Source organism: Rutilus rutilus (assembly GCF_951802725.1).
Source record: "Rutilus rutilus genome assembly, chromosome: 14".
Classification (NCBI taxonomy): Eukaryota; Metazoa; Chordata; class Actinopteri; order Cypriniformes; family Leuciscidae; genus Rutilus; species Rutilus rutilus.
The window spans coordinates 22435322-22454784 of record NC_140219.1 but is presented as its reverse complement, the minus strand read 5'-3'; the positions used below and the strand labels follow the sequence as shown (position 1 = coordinate 22454784).

Here is a 19463-nt window from a genome sequence, read left to right as displayed (position 1 = left end):
AAAACGCTGTTGGAATGTTTCGTTTGGGCTGCCAGCTGAGAAAGGGTACTGTGCACATATGTTTCCTACTCCAGCTCTGTTGGGAAACTCGAGACATCCCATCCCAGGACCACTGCGGGATACAGAAGCTCCGTTTAACGTCCTCAAACTATTCCAGAGTGTGCGCGGTGATATAACAAGTACAGTGAAGCGAAATGGCAGGTTTAAACAACAGGCATCTTTTCATGTAAAGCCATTACGGAAGCTCCCATTGGCAGTCACGTTTTGGTTGGGATCCAAAAATGGCAGGTCTGTTCTGATACGTATGCTCATAGATGGGAGGGGATGGGGGGCAATGCTAAATGTAAATAATAAAATGCAATGAACTATATAATTATGAGATTATAGCAAATTAAATAGGTTTAACAACTTTTAAAGACCCCATGAAACGTAAATAAAAGTTTGATTGCTTTTAGTCCATGTACTAGCTTTAAGGTCATCTGTACAGCCATAAACAAAAACTTCTGACAAAATTCACCTTTAGAGGATATATGCATTTAAAATGTATAGTATTTCTCTTCTGGGAAATAGGAACAAAATATTGATGACTCATCATGCACCTCAGATTTTTGTCCAATCAGATGTTTTCTAGAATGAGAATGCCCCTCCCACACTAAAAAAAAAAAAAAATGTGTTGGATTTACATGATTTAATCTTGTGCATCTGTCCCACATGAATCAAATAAGTTAAACACACATCATTTGTTCAGAATTATGTCATTTTAAGTGAATCAATAAAGTCGTCTCAAAGTGAATTTTGTATAGCTCCCACTCATGATTCATGCATTTAATTTCATATATTCTAGTGCCACACGTCTGAATTACAATACTGCCCTAGCAAGTAATCAAACTTTTAACAAGCGATATCACACATTAGCATCTACTATGTTAAGCATTAAGTACTCCTTTAAGCAAGGCAGTTCTAACATTAGCTGCATCAGTCCACAGCCTAAGCAAATGCTCCACTCTTCTCCACAATGGAAAAACCAGTGTAATTTAAATGGTTCTAATAATTCCAACATAACTGAACATTAAACACTATTAAACACTATTAGAACCAAATTGCTTACCACAGCTATGCAGACGACACACAGCTGTACTTAGCCCTATCGCCTAACGACTACAGCCCCATTGACTCCCTGTGCCAATGCATTGATGAAGTCAACAGTTGGATGTGCCAAAACTTTCTTCAGCTAAACAAAGACAAAACTGAAGTCATTGCTTTTGGAAACAAAGATGAAGTTCTCAAGGTGAACGCATACCTTCACTCTAGGGGTCAAACAACTAAACATCAAGTCAGGAATCTTGGTGTGACACTAGAGTCAGACCTTAATTTCAGTAGTCATGTCAAAGCAATAACTAAATCAGCATACTATCATCTGAAAAATATTGCAAGAATTAGATGCTTTGTTTCCAGACAAGACTTAGAGAAACTTGTGCATGCTTTCATCACCAGGGTGGATTATTGTAACGGACTCCTCACTGGCCTTCCCAAAAAGACCATAAGACAGTTGCAGCTCATACAGAACGCTGCCGCCAGGATTCTGAGCAGAACCAGGAAATATGACCATATCACACCAGTCCTCAGGTCTTTACACTGGCTCCCAGTTAGATTTAGGATTGATTTTAAAGTATTATTACTGGTATATAAATCATTCAATGGCCTAGGACCTCAATACATTGCGGATATGCTCACTGAATATAAACCCAACAGATCACTCAGATCATTAGGATCACATCAGCTAGAAATACCAAGGGTTCACTCTAAGCATGGCGAATCTGCTTTTAGCTATTATGCCAGCCGCAGCTGAACCAGCTTCCAGAGGAGATCAGATGTGCTCCTACAGTAATCACATTCAAATCCAGACTCAAAACACATCTGTTTAGCTATGCATTTACTGAATGAGCACTGTGCCGCTGTTCGTCCGACTGTTTGTACTGTACTGTATTTTATTTTTCTCAACTGTTTTAATTATTCTTATTTCTTTTTATTATTTTAATTTCTTCTATGTAAAGCACTTTGAATTGCCATTGTGTATGAAATGTTCTATATAAATAAACTTGCCTTGCCTATTACACACTTATCAAGTCTCATCCTTTTCTCATCTTGCTCAAAAACACATAAAATAACAATAGCAAAGCATGCTGGGAACTAACAAGCACCGCCCAGTTTCAGTTAATGTGACACAAATCATTAATGTAATCCCAACACAAACGGATTAAGTACACTTACATTTTACATGTTTAAGTGGACTGAACATAATCAAATTAAGTTAGGACAAATAGCAATTGTGTTGCTGGAGCTCATTTTAATTAACCAATTTGAGCAAGCGGCAAAAATATATATTTTTCAGTCATTACAGAAGCTCCCATTAACTGTCTCATTTTCAGATCCCAGTGGTTCACTGAATATATATATATACAATATATATATTGTTTTTAGTTTTACAAAAAAAAACCAATATTGATTCGGGTGATGTTTAATGTAAAATCCAGGTCTGGAAGCAAAATAAGCCACCCAATGCTGGTATATTTTGGATTGATGAAAATGTGCTTTTAAGAAAGAAACAGGAAACATAAAGAACTTCTTAAGTCATGAATAATAGGAGTAAGCAGACTTTTAAATGATCATCTGAGTGAGACTTTTAATTACCACACAGATTAATCACGTTATGACAATCCACCACATTGTGAATTCAGCTCAGTGAACTGACAAATTGGCTTATAACAGACAGAGCAAACTACATTCAAGGGCACTGACTAGTTATGTAAACTATAACTCTGTGGCTACAAAATGGTCATTTTGTTATGAAATATGCCGAAAGGGATCTTTGGTTCTTTACAAAATATCTTTGATACAACATGACAAATAATCTGCACAAGTTACAGGTTTTACATTGTAGATCATGAGAAATGAAGACATACATTTGGTCTGTGTTTTCGTGTGCCCAAATAGCATTTGTTCCAGCTTAAACCATGCAAACATGCTACAGGTATATCAAATACAACAACCAAAAACAATAAAAAGAAATACAAAATGGTAATAAAAAGTGTTGAACCAACATCTGATTCAAATAATTCAGACTGAACGTCCAAGACGGAAATTGAATGAATATCCAAAACATATGAAGTACCATAACAAATTGCTGTCATCAAGTTGTGATATAAAAAAAAAAAAAACATTGCTGTTCATTCAAGGGTCTTTGGCATGTGAAAAAGTTACAATGCTTTGCAATGCAAACTGTTTTCCATTTTCAGAATTCTGTATTTTGTTGCCTGAATTGTCTTAGTCTTCAGATTATCTCTCCACTGCGCAAAATAAGACATTGAACTGTGTGTTTCCTTCTTCTTAAAGTGGTGGAGGTTCAAATGAATTGCAGTTTTACTTTGCAGAGCTACGTTTACTGAACACGAGACATTGCTTTGCTGCTCTGGCTTCTCAGGACCTTCTGGAAGAGATCATCTGGAACGTGACAAGAAATATATTAAGATTCATTATTTTTTACATCTCAATACAATCACAAGCAAAAGATGAAATATATCTGACTCTTTATTTATGTGGGGGTAAAAAAAATTACAATTAGTGAACAATGCATACCATTTTTCATTACATGAGTCCCAGCCTGGGATGGAAAAGTGAGAAGAAATATTTCATTTATTTTGACAATAATTTATATTTATAAAAAATGACATTAAATAGAGGCAATGATCTATTGGAATCAGTTTATGACATTATACTAACCCTAACAGCAGAGGTGCGTCTGACTGTCGAGCCTTCTGCCTGGTCACTCACAATTTTAGGAGCTAAAACAAAGTGGCACATCACACTGTTATGAAGCTCTGAAATAAGATATTTTTATTATCAAAATGTTTAAGAAATTGTGTCTAATGGCTTACGCAGTGGCTTTATGATTACGTCAACAGCATGTACAACTCCATTGGTAGCCATCAGATCACCCTCCACAACAGACACCCTGTTCACGTACATGGTGGAGTTACGCTGAAAGTCATACAAAAAAGAATGAATTCATTATCAGATGAAATCAGGAATATTTTACTCATAAATGAATATTCTTTTTTTTTTCTCTCCAAAAGGAGAATTTTAAAGAATCTTCAAACAGACCTTCTCAACAGAACGGCAGTTATGAATCTTCAATGTGAAGATTCAGCAGATTCATTAATTCTTTAATGATTCATGATTTTGTGCATGTAACAGCATACGGTTTCAACTGTGAGTAAATAATGACAGAAATTTTATATATATACTCTACGGTTCAAAAGTTTAGGGTAAATAAGATATATATATATATATATATATATTTTTTTTTTTTTAAAGAAATTAATCCTTTTATTCAGAAATTACAGAAATTGTATATTAAATTGATCAAAAGTAAAGACCTATAATGTTGCAAAAGATTTCTATTTCAAATAAATGCTGTTCTTTTGAATTTTCTATTCTTTAAAGAATCCTGTAAAAAGTATCATAGTTTTCACAAACATATTAAGCAGCGCAACCGTTTTTCCAACATTGATAATAATGAGAAATGTTTCTCAGGCACCAAATCAGCTTATTAGAATGATTTTTGAAGGATCATGTGACTGAAGAATGGAGTAATGGTGCTGAAAATTCAGCTTTGCCATCACAGGAATAAATTACATTTTAAATTGTAATAATATTTCAAAATAATACTGTTTTACTGCATTTTTTATCAAATAAATGCAGCCTTTGTGAGTATAACAGACTTCTTTCATAAAATTCTTGAACGGCAGTGTACCAATATGAATATATAACCTATATTCTACTTCTATCGAAGATACACAATCTAAAAAGCATTTATTTTCTTCACTCAATAATAAAATTGATTGTACTCACAGTGCCTAACTCCAGTTTATCGCCTGCAAGGGGCTTCATTCTGGTGTGTGAGGTCACAGCGCCGCTGATAAGGAACTCGTCACCAATGTGGTATTTCAGAAGGTTTGCCAGCTCCTTGGGGTCTCCTATGTACAACATACAATAGCAGTGAAACAACAGATGTAAGTATATGCTGCACATTCACAAACACTTATACTGCTGCCTTACAGAATTCCCAAATCTGACCAGCTTGTGTGTAATCATGCACTTAACATCTGTTTTATGAACACATATGGTGAAACAAGAGTGGCACTTGAAAGACATTACTCATGAGTTTGTTGAGGTCGGCGGGGGGCACTGCACTGAAAGCTGCATTGGTGGGGGCGAAGATGGTGTAGGTCCCTTTTTTGTTCAGGAGCTCAGTCAGGCCTGCTCTCTGAATGGCGCCAACCAAGGTGCTGTACGGATGAAAGTTCATCAAAGCACATTATTAGACTATATCTTCAGGCTATAAAGACAGTTAGACTGACAGCTCAAATTCCACCCAGGTCATCAGAAATCTGAAGAAATTACAGCCTCAGGTTTGAACATGCAACTACATTATCATTATGAAAAAAAAAACATTTGAGAAACTGACATTGAGGTCTTTGAATGTGGATGAGAAACGGCAGCTGCATATTTCCTTTCAATAAGACTGTGAAAATTACACCCTTTATGGTGGAAAATTTTTTCTTCTAGTTTTTTTTAATAGGGCATTTCGTGTAAAGCACCACTGATGTGAGGTTAAATCTTTTGTACTGAAGTTCATTCTCTCCAAATACCTCTAGATAGGCTTAAACAGTCATTAGCATCTTATTTAAAAGGAAAAGGAAAATCCTATCATCATTTACTTAACCTCATGCCATTCTAAACACGCTTTGTCTTGTGTGGAATACAAAAGGTGAGGTTTTTTTTTGTGCATTTTGTCTTATTTCCATGTAAGGACAAGGTCGTTTGGGTGTCAAGATCCAAAAAGTAACTGTAAAAACATCATAAAAGTAGACTATACGACTAAAAAGCTGTGGTGTGCTGGTGTCTTTTGACAGCAAACGCCATTTGTTCTCCTGTGTCTTCTGACCAAATGCTATTTGGTTTCAGAGCAACAGCGGAAGGGAAGATTTAGTGAATAACGGCGAAAAATCCTGTCATCACTTACTCACCCTCAAGTTGTTCCTAACCTGTTTTAGTTTCTTTCTTCTGAGCACAAAATAAGATATTTTGAAGAATGTTGGTAGTGGTAACAGGATAGTTGATGTAGCCACTGACTTCCATAGTAGGGAAAACATTAGGGATGCACGATATTGCATTTTGGCCGATATTCGATATGCCGATATTTTCAAACTAATTTTGTCCGATGCCGATACCGATACCGATATATACACATTTTCCCCCTGATATATTTACACTTTAATTTTACTGAAGAGAAATCCAAGTCTCTCTCCTGTACTACCTTTACTGTATTACACTCATGTGTTGTAGATAAGGCAATTTACAAGACAAACAAAACAACATTTGATTCTACCATAAATGTATAATTTTACAAATGTAGACAGACATTCACCCCTGAAAAATAGGTAAATTATTTATGCCATTGCCACAGTTTATTTTTAAGTTCAGACATTAAACTTCAGTCCTTAGAAGTAAAATAAATAGAAAAAAAAATTCAAATACATTTTTTTTCCTCTTCTCCTACTTGAACAGGCTAGGTCTACCAAATGCTCCCCTGTTTTCGGTGCTGATGCGGTGGTGACCCGTTCATGTACTGTAACATGTAAGGGTGGCGCTGCCAATAAAGCAGTGTTGGGAAAGTTCACTTTCTAACGTACATGAACTAGTTCAAAGTTCAGTTCACAAATTTTAAAATGAACTAGTTCAGTTCATAGTTCATATACTCAAAATTTTGAACTAAGTTCACAGTTCCAAAAATGAACTAGTTCATAGTTCTTTTTTTCCATGTTGTTGCGAGATATTATTTTTCAAAATGATTACCACAGCCCCCACAGACAATTATTTTATCAGTTTTAACACTGAAGATATGCGTCAGATTTTTTCCCATCTTCACCGACCTTATCATAAAACTCGTTTAAATGATCATACGACGCCTCCTTGCTGCTTTTTGTTTTGATTTGTAACGTAAGTGATGAGTCGTTCATGAAAGACTCGAGGTGAAGTAATTATTTATGTTCCCTGTAAACGATTTTTGACTGCATTATAATGATTTCTTAATTCAGAATATGATCAAGATTGCGTAGGTGGATGTGTTCGGGGAATTTGCCAGTTAATAGTAACATTTAAAGCCCCTTAAATGAACGAAATGACTCGAAAAAAGATTTGTTCATTTTGATGAACGAGATCGAACAAGAGGTCGAACACGGGTGGCTGGTGTTGCCAGATTGGGTGTTTTTTCCGCTACATATTAAGGGCGGTTTACGGTGGGTTTTAGCCTGGAAGGCTTTATAGAAATCTGGCATCCTACTGAACGAAGTTAAACTGAGAGAGCGTGCCGTTCACAGACACCAGAATGAACGAGTTCACAGTAAAGCCTGTTTTATGCTTCTGCGTCGAACTGCCGCCGTAGCTACGTCGTAGGCTGTGTGTAGCGCGCGTTCCCTACGGCGTACCCTGACGTGCACCTCTCCAAAAATGTAACAACGCGTCAATTCTACGCGGACACAAGCGCTGTGATTGGTCTGCCAGAACCCCTCCCTCGGGGTTTCACACGCTCCCTAGGTACGCGTCAACGCGGACAACGACACAGAAGTATAAATTAAAACCAACACGTTGCCTACGGCGTATAGGCTCCGGCGTAGGTCCGACGCAGAAGTATAATGAGGCCTTAACGTTCATCAGGCAGTAATGCGGTACGTTCAGTTCACGTTCGCCCAAAATATGAACGAGTTCATGAACTATCGTTCAATGAACGCGTTCAGGCACAACACTGCAATAAAGCAACTAAAAGTTGTCACAGAGAAGCGCAAAAGTAATGATTATGAATATGTCAAATATAGCAAGGAGACATTTTAATTGTTTATTAATAAACAAGTGTTTTCTGTGTCGGCTGCAAAGATGAAGTTGACTGACTCGCGATCTTCGGAGTAGGCTCGCGAGTCAGTCAACTTCATCTTTGCAGCCGACACAGTGAACGCGCCAGGGAGAAATGCACATTTCGGATTACATAGTTTTCTTTCGTTTTGAATTGTTATGTTTAAAAAATATGATTTCAAACGTTCTGTAGATAATAGATATATTTATCAGGTCTGTGAGGCAAGTAAGCTATATGCTGAGTTTCGTTTCATTTATGAGACGAACTCCAGTTCACGCGCGCGCCTCTGTGTCGTGATATCTATTATCTGGTTTACTTATTATTTATTAGGCTAAATCCTTTTAGAAACATTTTTTTAAATTAAGATACAATTAATACAAAACGAAATTCACTTAGAAAGGCTTTGTGCTTTCTGTTTGAGGTCTCTGTGGAAGTTTTAAAGCAGTCTCTATCAGTGCCGCTTTCAGAGCTTCACGTCTGTAACCGAGAACTGTCACTGTTTTTCCTCATAAATGCCAACACGAAAAATAAAATAAAATGAATATTTTATGCTCTGTGGAGAGCATAGTAGCTTGGAGAGTTTACATTAGTAAGCTACAGGACATCGTCTTTCGAAACATGACCTGCACGAAAGAAAAAAAAAAAATACTGCGGCATTCTACCCGCACTTGCGAATGCATCTCTGTCCCCAGCACATCTCAAACCAAACTGATGCTCATGCTAGAAATGCCTCCACATGTTGGAAGTTTAAGTTGCTGGCACTCATGCTATGTTCACGGTCGTCACGTGCACATAGGAAACACGCCACCCTATCGGCAAGGCTCATCGGCAGAAATATTCATATCGGCCGATGCCGATGATGGTCATTTAAAGCTTTTATCGGCCGATACCGATGTTGTGCCGATATCATCGTGCATCCCTAGAAAACATACTATAGAAAGTCAATGGGGACCAGCAACTGTTTGATTACCAACAGTATATTCTTTAAAATATATAATTTTGTGTTCAGCAGAAGAAAGAACAACTTGAGGGTGAGTAAATGATGTCACAATTGTCATTTTTGGGTAAACTATCCCTTTAAGACTTCATTGTAAGGAGTTTCCTTTGAATATGTTTATGATCTTCTTACCTAAAACGATCATCTGCCTTCAGGACGTCCATAACAGTTCCCATGGGGGGTGCCAGGACCTTGTCAACGACGAACATATTCGCATAGCGTCCATTTTTGTCATGGGCAGCAATACAAGCATTCTCAATGCACAGGTTCTGCAACGTCCAAGCAAGTGAAATGGTTAAGGTTATTGGTAATACAGATCAGCACATTTGTTTCAAAGCTCTCTTTTCTCACAAGACTGATGATGCATGAAGTGGGCTGTGGAAAATGTTAAGGTGATCCAAAGGAGAGGTTTCCGGTGGTCTGGGAATTCCATTACAAAGCAGAAATGTGAGAGCGCAGACAGAACTATACCACCCTCGCTGCCAGCTACAACATGGCTAGAAATAAAAAACGTGGCTCTTATGTGTATTTGATGGATTGACATTTAAAGACTTACATTTCTGAACACAAACACTCTCAGTTTCAATCCACCAAGAGTCTCCAACTCCTGCCCATGGTAAAGGCTCTTGGAGGAAAACCTCTCCTTGAGAATGTGGTTTCTCAGCAGTTTCTTCATGTCGGGTGTCATGGCCAAGCTCTTGTCTGCACACAAATGATACAGTTACAGTTATTTCAGAGTTTCTTAAAGCTCATTTGCTAGATTAATGAAAATGGAGTGATCCAACCTTTAAAAGCATCATCCAGTGGGGCTAATAAGGTCACAGCCTCAGAACCAATGAGATGATCAGTAAGACCAGCATCTTTAAAAAGCTTTGAGGCTGTAGTAACAACTGATCCCTCTGCAAGCTCCAGGAGGGTTTTGGCTAAAACAAACAAGAAAGCACAGTAAAGCATTGAATACAACATGCTTAAAAAGTCAACTAAAAACAAAAGTGTCCAAGATAATACCGAAAAAAAAAGAAAAAAATTCACCAGATCCACCATCCAGTGACAGTGACACTAATATTTGATTGCGTTAAGTTCTTGCTCTGCAGTAAATCACTGAGCCATTTCAAGTTTTGCTGATGATACTTCCTATTCTTTTGTTTTCTGCCTGCGGTAACTATGAGTGAAACAACACTTTATCATTGTGAATCAGACATTGCCACCTTGTCGAATAAAGGTGAACTGCACTTATTTAGTCATCAAAGATTAAATTAATGTTGTGCAGAAAAAAATATATACTTACACTGTTACACACCTGGGGTCTTTAGCGACCCTATACAAGTTTTACAAAAAATGAATGGGAAAACAGGCATTCTTTAATCATTTTTTTTCTTTTTATATTGTTTAGAATTAATTGATTTAGGAATACTAAGAATGTTGATGTCTAACTTCAAAAAATGAATGAGGAGGAGGGTAGTGAATGACGTCCCAGGTCACTAAAGACCCGAGGTATGTGTTTAAGGGTTAATAGAGCAATAAAAAATAAATAAAAGTGTCATGACACTGACCATAAAACAGCATCTAAAAGTCTCCTAAAGATCATACCTGAGTCAGGGATGAGGAGTTCATTGATGTAGTGAACAACTCCATTGGTTCCAAGTTTATCTTTCAGCATGACGATGGCTTTGCCGTTGATGGTCATCTCTGCACCATCGCAGCCGACTTCTAGCACGGAGCCTTGCAGGGTTTCCAGAGGAGTTCCAGCCACAATGGACTCAGAGCAGTGCAAGTTCTTCAGAATGTGGTAATTCAGCAGATCTAAAGTGGATTGAGTCCAAAAAATGATGACAAGGTGACAGCACATCTCAACATCAGCACAGCTGTGCTACTGGAAAAAGACATACCATAATAATTGTTCTGGAAGAAACAAATTAAACTGCTGTTGCAGTATCTGGGAGATTCACGAGTGCACATTATTACTTACAAAACGTTTGTCTTCGTAATCCTTTAGCAAAATGTAATAGCTTTCTTGGCTTCTGAAATTTTTTCTGTTTGGCCGATGTTACAAATGAATCTCTCTTACCTCCTCCCACCACCTGGCTCTAATCTGGTATGCACTATAATGCCAACTTTTTACAATCCAATCACTTCCCAATGGATAAAATTAGTTCCACTCAACATTTTTTCTCATAGAATATCTTGTTTCACTCAGAAATGCATCACATTATGGAAGTAAAATGGGTTGTGACAAGTGCCTTATGCTGAAGAAGAACAAAAGTACCTTTAAGAGCAACAGGATCTCCCAAAATCCTGTTCAGTGTTTCTGAAGGAATCTTCTCAAAGGCTTCATTGGTAGGAGCAAAGATGGTATAGGTACCCTCGCTCTCCAACAGAGTTGTGAGACCAGCAGCAGCAACGGCAGTCTAAATGAAAAGGGAAAAAGTCATTCAATGTACTTTGTACCATTTATACTACATTTAATTGAATGCCTATTGAACCAGTAAACTCCCTCAATCTACCCGTAGAGTGTCCAAGTCATCATCGATGTCAATCAAGGAGTTGACATTGTTCGTAATGGCGGTGATGACTTTGTCAACAACATGCACAATTCCATTGGTGGCATGCTGGTCTGTCTTCACAAGTCTCGCACAGTTCACTGTCACAATCTGCAACAAAACATATGGTTTGGTAATGTACAGACAAATCATTTGTAAAAAAAAAAACACTTTATAAGTATACAGTAATAAAGTACTTACAAATCATGAACAAACTATTATAGTTTATTCATGGTTAAAATATTGTAGTCGCAACATTGTTAATATATTAACAGGTTATATACAAATAATGAGATCTACATTCATCGTCACTGTAAATAACACAATTATTATTGTTTAATTAGATCGTAGTAAAGGAATTGTTAATTGGTTATTAGGAGTAAATAGTTCTTGCTTTAGATTAGGTCACGGAAAATGTGAAAATATCATTAGTTAAGTGCTTTAAACCAACCTTTATTAGACATTAATTACATAAGTATTAAGTGTTCCTTAAAAAGTTTACAAATACAATAAACACACACGCACGCACGCACACACACACACTTAATGTAATTGTACACTTTTTAAGGAACACTTAATACTTGGTTTAAAGCAATTAATTAATGACATTTTCCCATTTTCAGTGGCCTAATCTAAAGTGAGAACTAGTTAAAGTAAAAAAAACTCTAACTCTTTACATATGGGCTAATTAAACAATAATTTGGTTAATTACAATGACAATGAATGAAGAACTCACTATTTGTATATAACCTATTAATATATTAACAATGTCGAGACTATAATATATTAACAATGAATTCACTATAAACTAAGAGTTTGCAAATGATTTGCAAGTACTTTATTACTATATACTTATTATAAACCAAAAACGCTAGTCAACATAGTATTAGCGAACTATAGATAAAGTAAACAACATATTTCCAGTGAGAAAATCGAAACAAGACTTGGTTAAAGCAGCAAACCGATTCATTCACAATTGACTTACTCCGTTAGAATAATGGTTGATGTGAACATCAAAGTCCTGATACATGGAGGAGAATGAAGAGCCATGCTTGAGATCGTCAGAAGTCAAGCGTCTGTTGATCATGTGATAGTGCAGAGCGTTGAGGAGTTCAATGTTGACGTTGCTCACCAGGGCATCCAGAATTTCCTACAGCACATTGAGCTTATCTTGATATTTCTTGTTATTTTTACAGTTTGGTAGACAATACATAATGTTTTCTGGGAACTCTTTGCCTACATAGCCTGAATACGACAGGCTATGAACACTTTGTTTGTTCTACATGATCTATGGAGACGCATTGCTGGGAACTCACAGTGGGAAGCGCAGCCCAAGCCTCATTGCTGGGAGCGAAGAATGTGAAGCTGCCGGGTCCTTCGATCTCCTCCTGCAATTTCGCTCTTTCAGAGTACATCTTAGTAGTAGTGGCTCCAACCAACCCCAGGGTTTTATAGATGTTCGCCAGAGGTAAAGCTTTGAAAAAAAATCACGTTTTTATTGCTATATCATAACAAACCTCTTTTAATGCATGCAATTCTATTTACATACCTGCTGGACAGCCTTTTTCTCCAATGGCCCTCTCATAGCCAGGGCAGCACTCATAGCTGATCACCCTACAAAAAGATTTAACAAGGTAAAAAAAAAAACTTACTTGCTCTACACTTCATTGAGTTTTACAGAAGATTCGGTGCAGATCCCATTAGAAATGGGAGTCCTTCAAAAAAACGTCTGCAGGAAATCAGGTCTATATTTCTCTCTTTATTATTGCGAGGGCTGAAGCAGAGACAACCAACGCACTCCTCGACGTGTTTTAAACTGCATGGCTTAAGCTATACTGTACTTCTTCATTTTCATTTTTGCCAGATACTTCCATGATAAATAAGGTCTGTCCTTGAGTTGGTCTTAGAGGGTCATAAAATCTAATTTCCTTTAGATGCAGAAGAATCCAGAGGCACAGTTTGGGCCAGGGGGAATCTCCTGAGAGGGAACTCTAACACCAGTATGTCTGCCAATAAAAACAATGGGAAATTCCTAGGAACCACCATACAAAGGTGCAAGAGATTGACATGTAGCTTTTCCTTAAATGTTTCCATTTCAGAAAAAAAAATTATGATCACTTACTAATGCGGTTAATCTTTATATACATAATCATTTTAGGTCGCTACTAATAATGCAATACTAAAAAATAAGTCAGTGTTGACCTGTTTTGTTTGTTTGTTTTTCTAAGAAATAATTTCATGAGTGTGAGGGTTAAATAATGATCACTAAATCCCTTTTAAAGCCTAAAGACTTAAAGGTAAAATATGTCTGTGCTTATTTTAACAATATGCGTATGCAACATAAGAATCTGCTATTACATAGCTTTCTTGACATATTATAAAACAACTCTTTGACTTATTTGTTTAACATATTTGGCGAAGAATCCTTGAGGATACATCGATGATGTGGTATGAGTGGTATGACCACTTAGAGACAAAGTCATTTGAATTATATATTTTTAAAGGTTGCCCACATACCAGTTGCAACTAAATGTTAGCATACTAGCTTGAGTGACCCACAGCATCTTAAGAGTGTGAGAGTGGAAGACTAGAAGGCAAATCTAAACGAAGACAACAATCCTGACATTCAGGCATGGGGTAGACTTGTAAAATGCACGGAAGAGGAGAGCAGACTGAACTGATTATCAAAACAGATGGTAACTCAACTCCTGTTTGTCTTCTGCCAACATAAGCAAAGATGGTAGCCATGGATTCTGACTAAATAAACAGCTACGCCGCATATTGTGCACTTTCAAGTGGTGTGACAAGAGGTTCCCAGAAGTATTGTGAAAGTTGTATTATACTTGATTATGTTGAAATCTATTTTCAGTGTATGAATGGTCAGCTGATTTATCATTTGCGTCTTCTAAAACATCTCACTTCCCATATATAAAGGATATGAAAAGTGACAACATGATTTCTCTGATAACTTCTTCTTAAATTGGAAAAAGCAGATGACAACAATCATTCCTAATTTGATTAAATATCTTAATAAATTAATTATATCTTTAAAAGGTTTGCTGAAGTTATCAAACCGTTATATATCAAAATAAAGCCCCTGAACCAGGTGTCTAGCAAAAAGAGAGCACTAGGGAGTCAATGCTGAAGAAAGTTATTAGTCTCGCCTCAAGTGACCTGGAAACATCATGTTCCACAGTACTGACCTTTATAAACCAGTCATACAAAGAGTGCAGTTATTCCCACAAAATTCCTCCCAGCCCAAAACCTCAAAACTCTGTAAATCAAGTGAACTTCAGTGCACAGAACACAACCTTGGGGTTTCCTGAGGAAGGTACATCCTTTACTGCAAGACTTTCTTTTCTTTCTTTTTTTACACGTCAAAAAACTCCTTGAGACCTGGTCAATGATTTGTGTGCATTTGGGGATATAACGCCTTCTACAGGACTCCCAACTGAAATAATTTCCTAGAAGCAAGCGCCCACATCAGCTCTGACTTCCTTCTTGCTTGAGAATTGCTATGAAAGAAACTCTGTTTAAAAATGCGGAAGATGAATAAAACAAATCCTTCTCTATCTCAAGATTTCGCTGTACGCTATTACATTTTGTTCTTGATCAGAGTTGCCAAACAGACAGCTTTTAATCAAGTCTTAATCAAAGTCTTTCTAAATGATCTATGCTAACATCCTTATATTTCCAAAATGGGAAAAATCGTGTCACTCTTTCACAGCATTTAATTTTTTATGTACTGCCATCCAAAAGTTGTTTTTTAAATAAATGAATGCTTTTATTCAGCAAGGATGCATCACACTGATCAAATGTGAGATTAAAGACATTTCTAATGTCACAAAAGATTTCTATTTCAAATAAATGTTCCTGTTCATCAAAGGGTAAAACAATTCAAACAAAAATCTATGGTTTCCACAAAAATATTAAGCAGCATAACTGAAAGTGAATAATAAATGTTTCTCAAGCACCAAATCAGCATGAGAATGAAGGATCATGTGACTGAAGACTGGAGTAATGATGCTGAAAATTCAGCTTTATCACAGGAATAAATTACATTTTAAAAATAAATTAAAATAGAAATCAGTCATTTTAAAATGCAATAATATTTCAGAATATTACTGTTTTTACTGTATTTTTGATCAAATAAATGCAGCCTTGGTGAGTATAAGAGACTTATTTAAAAAAACATTTAAAACTTTTGATATGCATAACATATGGTGTCGTAAACTTAGTAAAAAGTATAATCAGCCAGGACACATGGGATTATTCAAAACTTCTGCAACTAAAATCTCCCAAAACTTGTTGGTGCACCTAATTTAGCATGCTCACCTTATGTAAGCAACATTAATCTCTTACATAATGTCTCCATATAAACATTCCAGACTCCATTCCAGATTCCAACATTCTTAATAACCATCCATCATGGAACGTATTGCACCAAAACTTTAAACTTAACTATCCCATTAAATCTATGATTTTTATTTGTCTTTTAAAAGTATAATTTTTGTTCTTGTATTGTAGACACTGAACATGCGGTTCCTCCTGAATATATATTTGTCTGTGGAATGTTCATAACACCTTTCCCCCCTGTGGGGACATTAAGTGGCTGTCAATCAAACAGTGTTTCTACAAGTTGTAATTGTAATCCAGGTCTTGGAGCACTGAAGAGCTTTCAGACAGAAAGGCACACAGATTTGTCAGCCTCGCATTAATGCACTGTTCAGGATGTTAGGCAACTTAACCCTGTGAAGACTGAAGCCAATTACCAAGAGACATATGGTAACCATTACTACACAACGTTCTTCTATATCTACCGTCAACTTGAACTCAAATACCCTGTTCACCGTTTCATACAAAAGAAAAGAGGCCGTTACCAAAAAAAGTTAATCTGTCCATTGTGTAAAATTATAACTTTATGAGCAACGCAGCTGGTGGAAAATGGAGACTGAAAGATGTCAAAGTGTGTCATACAACAGTCATTAACACTCTAACAAGAGGTTTTCTCTTCATCACTTCAAAAGGTTGCAATTTGGAAAATGCTTCACCAAAGTCATCAGAAGCTATGAATATACGTATCTCAGGGTAATAAATATTATTTAGTACAACCACTTCAAACCGCATTGATGATGCATTTTAACTCCTCTGTGAAAACTGTGTTGGAAAGGTGATATAAGTTTATTCACATATTCATCTCTCAGCACATTCTGGCAGTTAATGCTGAAAATAAGTCATTAACTTAAACTTCAGTCTGGTTCCATAAATGTGGGGAAAAGATTCTGGTATGACACGGGTGAAATATTTTACATCTAGTTATGTCCTGAGAGATTTTTTCATGTACTTGTCAGATAGATAGATAGATAGATATCATTTCAGATTTTCAATATTAAGATATCTGTGACAGTAACTCACGTTGGTTTGCCACAGATTTTGCGGTGATACCATTGCTTGCAGTTGGTGAAGTACTTCTTATCCGTTCCTTGAATCTTCTGCATAGCACAAACATTGGGGCTGCAAAGCAAATCAAATAAACACACCCTTTTTTAAAAGCTCCATGCATTCACCAAATACTTAATGCATTGTGCAGGACTAAAGAAAAAGTACAACTTATTACTGATGTTCAAAACATCATGATATGTGCATATAAATCAGGGTCATACTTTATTTGTGCTCATTGTTTTAAATCCTATTTATGGAACACAACGGCTATCAGTCTTTAAAATTATAAATCAAAGACAAGTGTACGAACACAGCAAAACAGCCCTTACCCATGAGTTCTTCCTCTTATCCTGCTGTGCTGAAGAACCGCTTGATACGGGGATTTCGCGGCGAAAACTGTCGCGATTAATGTGATAGCCAGGGCAAACAAAGTTAAGCGTTTCATTTTGCGTCCCTGCACGCGCACTCCACAGCGGCGCTGGAAGCGGCAGTGACCCGCTTTAAATACCGAGACCCTTCGCTCTGGTGCTCTGGGAGGGGCTTCAGAGGACAGCACTTTCCCTTTACAGACACAGACACATTTCACTTAAAAGTAAACATTTCGACCATGATGATAAAGCTCTGATACATTGTAATCATAAAAGTTTTTTTGTAAAAAATAAATTAATAAATATATATATATATATATATATATATATATACACACACATTCAATTGAATGCACTACTATTAAAACAGTCATAAAAAATGTAAAAGTGTAAAGATGGCCATAAAACATTGAATAAAAACTGACCTGTTATATTCATAGTTACGATTTATGGACTTTTCTGTAAGTAACAATAAATGTAATAACCATGAGATAAAATGAAATAACCATCTGGGTTAAATGTGCAACCCAGCCTGTATCAGCGCTGGTTGCAAACACAATGTATAAAAAGCTGTACCTAATCTCAAGCAGTGAATGTTTAATGAAAACAAACTCAAAATAACACGTCTTAGAATACTGGATACAGAAATATGTAGAACAGAACAACCAATATAATACTGATGAGAACGGACAATGAACTGAACTAACTTTTGAATAACAGTTAAACTAATCAATGAAATAGAGAACAGGTGCAGATCATAATCAATCAATGAAAAACCAAACTCAACCAGGAAACGGAACCAAGACAAGTGCAAAACCCATCCAAAACAGACATTAAACCCAGAATTAGGAAGGCGCGTCCTACAAAGTCCAACAGAAGAGGGCGGGAGGGGGTTTAGGAGGTGGGTGCAGGGCAGGCACAAGGGACAAACACAGGAGCCAGGGCGGAGCAACCAACCAGAGAATCCAGGGAGGAGCTAAAGGCGGTAATACCCAGGGCGGAGATAATAGTGGGAGGAGCTAAGGTGGAATTGTCACGGTGTGACAAGTTAGAGAACAGGACTAAAGTCCTCGTGAGTGCAGTGTTATTTAGAGACCTCCAGTGGACACCCGTCTCTATTGCATCGCGAATCCGTTGCCATGGCAGCAAGGCTAATTGCCCGAGTGACAGCAGGTGTGGAGTAATTACAGATAGTGTTGTGAGAGGAACACGTATTCAGATGGGGCTTTAAAAAGAGAGAGGAAGCAGACCGTCGTGTGGTTCTCCTCCCGTGAGATACTGTGTTTGTCGGCGGGTTGTTTTGTGTTTGAGGCTGGGCTGTGAAGCGGGCGAAGATTGAAGCTGAGAAGCGGGAAGAAGAGAGTGAAGTATTTAGCAACGAAAATTGTTATTCCTCTATTCTCTGGTCTGTCTGGTCCTTGGCACGTTCCTCGAGGTGGTACCCGGTTTCCAGGGGTGGGTGTAGTCTGGCTTGGCCCACCCCGACCTGTGACAGAATCCCCAGTAGGAACCCCAGGACGAAAGCCCATGTTGGAGTCAAGGGACCGAGACGGATCAGATGTAGGTGGAGACCCAGGCAGAGCCAAAGTGCCGACGAGACCGGGTGACACAGAAGGTCCTGGAGACCAAGGCGGAGCTGTGGGGACGAGCAGCCATTGACGGGCACAGAGGTTCTAGGCAGAGCAAATGGATCGACAGTCCAGGGCAGCACTGGCGAACAATTAGTCCGAGGCGAATTCACAAAGCACCAAGCAGGAGATGAAGACCTTAAGAACTGGGCAGTGCAGGCAGGGGTTTACAAAACGTTTTTTCAAAACTGACAGACTTCTCAGGAACATCCTCCTTGCTCGATATAGGACAGGTAGACATTTCAGGAATTACTTTCTAGGCCGACGCGAAACAAGCAGACATTTCAGAAATGGCACTCTTTGACGACTCGGAACAGGCAGAGGAGATGGGAGTGGGAGGAAGGGTGAGAACACAGACATCAATAACTCAGTGCTGGGTGACGAAACAGGCTTGGTGCAGGGTGACGGAAAAGGAAGGGTGCAATCATTTTCCAAATCAATCAGGGGCTCAGAGTTTAGAGCATCTACAGCCACCTTAGCTGAAGGGACAGGGCTCCATTCCATCTTCTCATATTT

The 19463-nt window shown here is 37.6% G+C and overlaps 1 protein-coding gene across 1 annotated transcript; it reads right to left on the bottom strand.

Annotated features, from left to right (window-relative positions):
* Positions 1-2826: 2826 nt before the first annotated feature.
* Positions 2827-17469, bottom strand: tgfbi (transforming growth factor, beta-induced). The gene is made up of 17 exons (XM_084429824.1): positions 17281-17469; positions 16925-17023; positions 13059-13123; positions 12826-12983; positions 12495-12659; positions 11474-11620; positions 11236-11377; positions 10560-10772; positions 9755-9892; positions 9526-9671; positions 9102-9238; positions 5218-5348; positions 4912-5036; positions 3936-4038; positions 3781-3842; positions 3637-3661; positions 2827-3501 (listed from the first exon to the last, which is right to left on the bottom strand). The coding sequence occupies exons 1-17, from the start codon at positions 17394-17396 to the stop codon at positions 3440-3442; spliced, it is 2034 nt and encodes a 677-aa protein (XP_084285950.1). The 5' UTR covers positions 17397-17469; the 3' UTR covers positions 2827-3439.
* Between the last annotated feature and the right edge of the window lie 1994 nt (positions 17470-19463).